This window comes from Salvelinus namaycush, chromosome 23, assembly GCF_016432855.1.
Source record: "Salvelinus namaycush isolate Seneca chromosome 23, SaNama_1.0, whole genome shotgun sequence".
Taxonomy (NCBI): domain Eukaryota; kingdom Metazoa; phylum Chordata; class Actinopteri; order Salmoniformes; family Salmonidae; genus Salvelinus; species Salvelinus namaycush.
Genome location: NC_052329.1, coordinates 32,049,330 through 32,053,955, shown reverse-complemented (window position 1 = coordinate 32,053,955; position 4,626 = coordinate 32,049,330). Strand labels below are relative to the sequence as shown.

Below are 4,626 nucleotides of genomic sequence, written 5' to 3'. Positions count from 1 at the left end.
TTAAGGTGTCTAGTATGATTTCTCAATGGTCTAAACCACAAGCATAAATCTCAAAGGTTTCCTTTTACAGATGAATTTGGCACCAGTCTGTATTACACTACTTAAAATACCAATACATTGAAATAGTGTGTTTTTTTTTTTAAGGGTCTAGTTTACATGTCTTAATTTTTCATACATTGTATCCATGATGCTTGTGATATATGGAAAAAATCTTAGCAGTCAGTTTTGACCTTTGGAATATAGTGGCTCAAATTTATACAGTGCCCTTGGATATTTTTCCAAATTTGATTGTGTTTCATAGTGGGATTAATTGTTTTTATTGTACTTTTGTCTACACACAATTCTGTCAAAGTGGATGAAATGCACACAAAAAAAAAGAATGACATAAAACTACCTTGATTAGATAAGTATTTGCCCCCTTCAGGCAATACATGTTGGAAACACCTTTGGCAGCGATTACAGCAAAGAGTCTTTTTGGGTGAGTCTCTTGGCAAAGAGTCTTTTTGGGTGAGTCTCTTGAGCTTTCCACACCTGTATTGTGCAATATTTGACCACTATTTTCAAAATTCTAGATCCAAATTTTCAAGTCTTGGTAAGCAACTAAGGTGTAGATTTGTGTTGTAGGTGGTTGACGTACTGAAAGGTGAATTCATCTCCCAGTGTCTCGTGTGAAGCAGAGTTTCCTCTATGATTTTGCCTGTGCTTAGCTCCATCCTGTTTCTTTTCATCCTGAAAAACTCCCCAGTCTTTGGCAATGTCATGTACACCCATACCATGATGCAGCCACCAACCACCATGTTTGAAAATGAGGCAGTTACTCTGTGTGGATTTGCCCCAAACATGAGGCTTTGCATTTAGGCCAAAAAGTGTATTCCTTTGCTCAGTTGTTTTTGTTGCAGTATTACTTTAGTGCCTTGTTGCCTACATATGCATATTTGGTATATTTGTGTTCTTTTCACTCTGTCATGTAGGTCATTATTGTGGAGTCACTACAATGTTGATCCATCCTCAGTTTTCTCCCATCACAGCCATTGAACTCTGGTAGCTCTTTTAATATCACCAATGGCCTCATGGTGACATCCTTAAGCAGTTTCCTTCCTGTCCTGAAGCTCAGTTCAGAAGGACGACTGCATCTTTGATGTGTCTGGGTGGTTTAATCCATCCTCCACAGCATAATTATTAACTTGGCCATGCTTAAAGAGATATTCAATGTCTTATTTGTTATTGTTACCCGTCTACCAATCAGTCTTTATGAGGCTGCCAAAAAGCGCCCTGGTCTTTGTACTTGAATCTGTGCTTGAAATGTAATGCTTAACTGAGGGACCTTACATATGTAAGTATGGGGAACAGGGGAAAGTGTTAGTCATTCAAAAATCATGTGAACCCTTATTATTTCAAACAGCGAGTCCATTTAACTTACACTACATGACCAGAAGTATGTGGACACCTGCTCATCAAACATCTCATTCTAAAATCATGGGCATTAATATGGGGTTGGGGAGCTGAGGGGGACACGGGTGGGGGGGTAATCCTTAATTACCCCTGGCCGGGCGGTATGGACATCTATCCCGCTGCCCTGTGGGTGTCTGGAGCGTGGACAAAGCTGCTTATCCCTTAATCGGGGTGCAAATGTAATCTTTTACCTAAAGAGTGGCCCACCGCCTGCCTCTGATCCCGCACCGCAAATCCTCGGGCCTGCCAGCCAGGCACCATCCAGTGCCCACATTACCCTGCCCCTACCCACGGTGTAGTTACCCTCAACACACTGATGGCTCTGAGACTGTGCCCACAGTAAACCTTACCTATGGTATAGCCGTCGACAGCAATGGCACTAAAAAGGCACATTTCTATTTCACAATGCAATGGACAATAATGTTCTCGTTTAATCTATTCTGTCAATGCTACCAGCCATCTTGGTGTTCAATTTGGTTCACCATGACCGTCAGTCATTTTGAGTGTTCAGATTTAGGTATGTTTGAGAGCGATGGTTTTCATGTTTTTCTCCTATTCTCCCTCACCTCACGTGCGAGCCGTTGATGGAGCCAGATTGCCTTAGCATGAGGTAGATGACTATGGTGCGTCGTGAGTGGAGTCGTGCGGTACACATTATGAACGCTCTCACTGTTCACCTGCATCACTTCATTATAGTGTGTCTCACGGCTCCCCGAGCACATCGGTGTGCTGAGCCAGCAACCATCAGTCTCCTCACCTATAGTCCTATATACCGGTCTTTAAGCTGTCCTTTCTCCTATCTCAAAGACACATGAATAGTGAAGGTGAGTGGTGAATACCTCATCCCCTCCCCTACCGACTGCACTGATACTGACCATAACTCACTTGCTCAGGACATGACTGTCAAAGACCCCTCTCTTGGGAGGTATTTCTAATCTTCACCTGAACCTCACAGTGGATGCTTCCTTGAATGTGAGATGATGGGTAGCATAGTGATATGAACTGTGTACATACAGTAGCTTACAAGTCAGATCCCACATCTGTATTCACCAGGGAGGATAAGGGTCTGGATCCTTGTGACTGCTCTCCATGAGTCCTCCCAGTCTGGCGTCTGTGCTGGTGTCCAGCTGATGATACACAGACACACTAGTATATACACCTTGTAAAGGCCTCCGCATTCCACTCCCATTGACGCTGTGGCTGTGTGATGTAATTTCCTGCTTAGAAAGGTTTTTGCATGAAGAGAGAGAGAGCATCATCTGGTCTAGGTCCAAAGTCACTGCAGAATTAGACTTTTTCCACGTTTCTCCAAACGTCAAATATAGAAATTGCAAGCTGCTTCAAACGTCAAATCTCTTTGTTAAAACTTGTCTCTCTTTAATTCCAACACATGCACGCACGCATGCGCACACACACACACATACACCTTCAGTCTTGCTCTGCTCTCTCCTTCCCTTGGCTGTGGGTAGAAAGAGAGAGAGGGGGGTCATCTGTATATTCGCATTTCCACCAGACTTAGCAAGTGTTTGTGCATTTGAGGGTGACCATAACAGTCTTCAACATCCCCCAACACCATGCCAGTGCCAATAAACACAGTTGTCAATGTGAACGCTCTGTGTACACACAAAAGGTGAGGAAAGGTAGAAAAGGGGAAAAGAGGTAGACCAGTCACGCCAGTAGGTGCGGAAAATGGAGGAATGGAGGAAAAGCAAGGCAGGATGAGAGTGATAAAGGAAAATGGTTTGTGTGTCGGTTGTGTTGTAATTGGAGTGGAACAGTGAGAGATGAGAGAGAAGGGGATAAACAGAGCAAAGGATGGAGGGATGAGCAGAGCAATGATTCCTCTCTCTAATCTTCTGGACACACGCACGAGCCGAATGCCTGCAGGCAAAGAGCGAGAGAGTAAAAGAAAGAGAGAGAGAGAGAGAGAAAGAGAGAGGGAGAGAGGGAGTGAGAGAGAGAGAGTAAGAGAGAGAGAGTGAGAGAGGGGGAGTGGGCAGGTGGAGAAGGTGGAGACAGAGAGTGTCAAACTGTGAGGGGAAACTAGATGAAGGCAGAGAAGCAGCAGAGGGAGGGAGAAGAAGAAGAGCTATCATTCCTCTAGCACGCTGAGAGAAACCAGTGAGGAGCTTTCCTTATGAGCACCAGCGAAGCAGAAATTCACTCTTGCTCTCTGCCAGAGTGAGAGGGGGAGAGCGAGAGAGTAAACGAGAGAGAGAGAGAGAGGGACACTACTCCACCGCTGACGGTGTGAACACAACGAGGAGAGAGGAGAGAGGGAGAGAGAGGCAGAGAAGCACAAGACTAGCCATAGGGAAGGAGAGAGACAGGACGGAGGAGAGACAGAGTGGAGGGAGGGAAGAGGAGGATGAGGGAGGAGTGGAGAGAGAAGACAGACGCTGATCTTTGACTGTTGAGGACCGTGTGAGCGTGAAGGAGTGTGCTTGTGAGACTGGGTGCGATGGATCACTGTTCCTGAACACTGTAAGTCTCAGTGCATGGCAGGGCATTTAGAGTGTGTGAGTTTGGTTTCATTGTGTTGGGTGGTGTTTTATCAGACATAGCACAGTGGCTGAGGGATTACGACAGCTGGGGAGAGAGTGTGAGACCCACCTATGTGTGTTGTGGTAGCGAGCAGGGGCAGCTGTATGTGTGTTTGTGTGAAAGAAGCAGGGCAGCTGGAGACAGAGATTGGTAGAGAGGCCAGGTACACCTAGAGGGCAGGTTCACAGAGAGAGAGAACCCACGTGAGGACAGAACAAGTGAAAACAGGGATACCAACTCTGCCACCGGATACAGAGCTTGTATGTGTGCGTCTGCACAGCGGCATACAGAGAAGCACCGGTCCAGTCATCTCAGGTCAGCGCAGCGGGGGTCCAGGGATATCCATCAGGCAGCTATGGGGGCCCAGTGAGCTGTAGTAGAGGACACCCTCGGCCCCCAGTCCCACCCAGCAGCAGCGCTCTCTCTTCCCCTCCGGTGGGTAGACACACGTGGGCCTAGGGCACCTCAAAGCCCCGGGTGAGGGCCAACAGCGGGGTTCCTGTACCCAGAGGAGTAACCACGGCCATCATGGGGGAGTGGACCATCCTGGAGCGCCTCCTGGAGGCTGCCGTCCAGCAGCATTCCACCATGATCGGAAGGTAAGCAGCATACTGATATCTAGAGCAGAGG

At 46.9% G+C, this 4,626-nt stretch overlaps 1 protein-coding gene across 1 annotated transcript in view; it reads left to right on the top strand.

Moving 5' to 3' along the window:
* The first annotated feature begins 4,524 nt into the window (after positions 1–4,524).
* The window catches only part of LOC120018059 (gap junction delta-2 protein), a 33,141-nt gene continuing 33,039 nt past the window's right edge, over positions 4,525–4,626 (top strand). The window contains exon 1 of the mRNA XM_038961021.1: positions 4,525–4,595. Coding sequence (XP_038816949.1) covers positions 4,525–4,595 — 71 coding nt within the window. The remainder of the gene's footprint in view (positions 4,596–4,626) is intronic.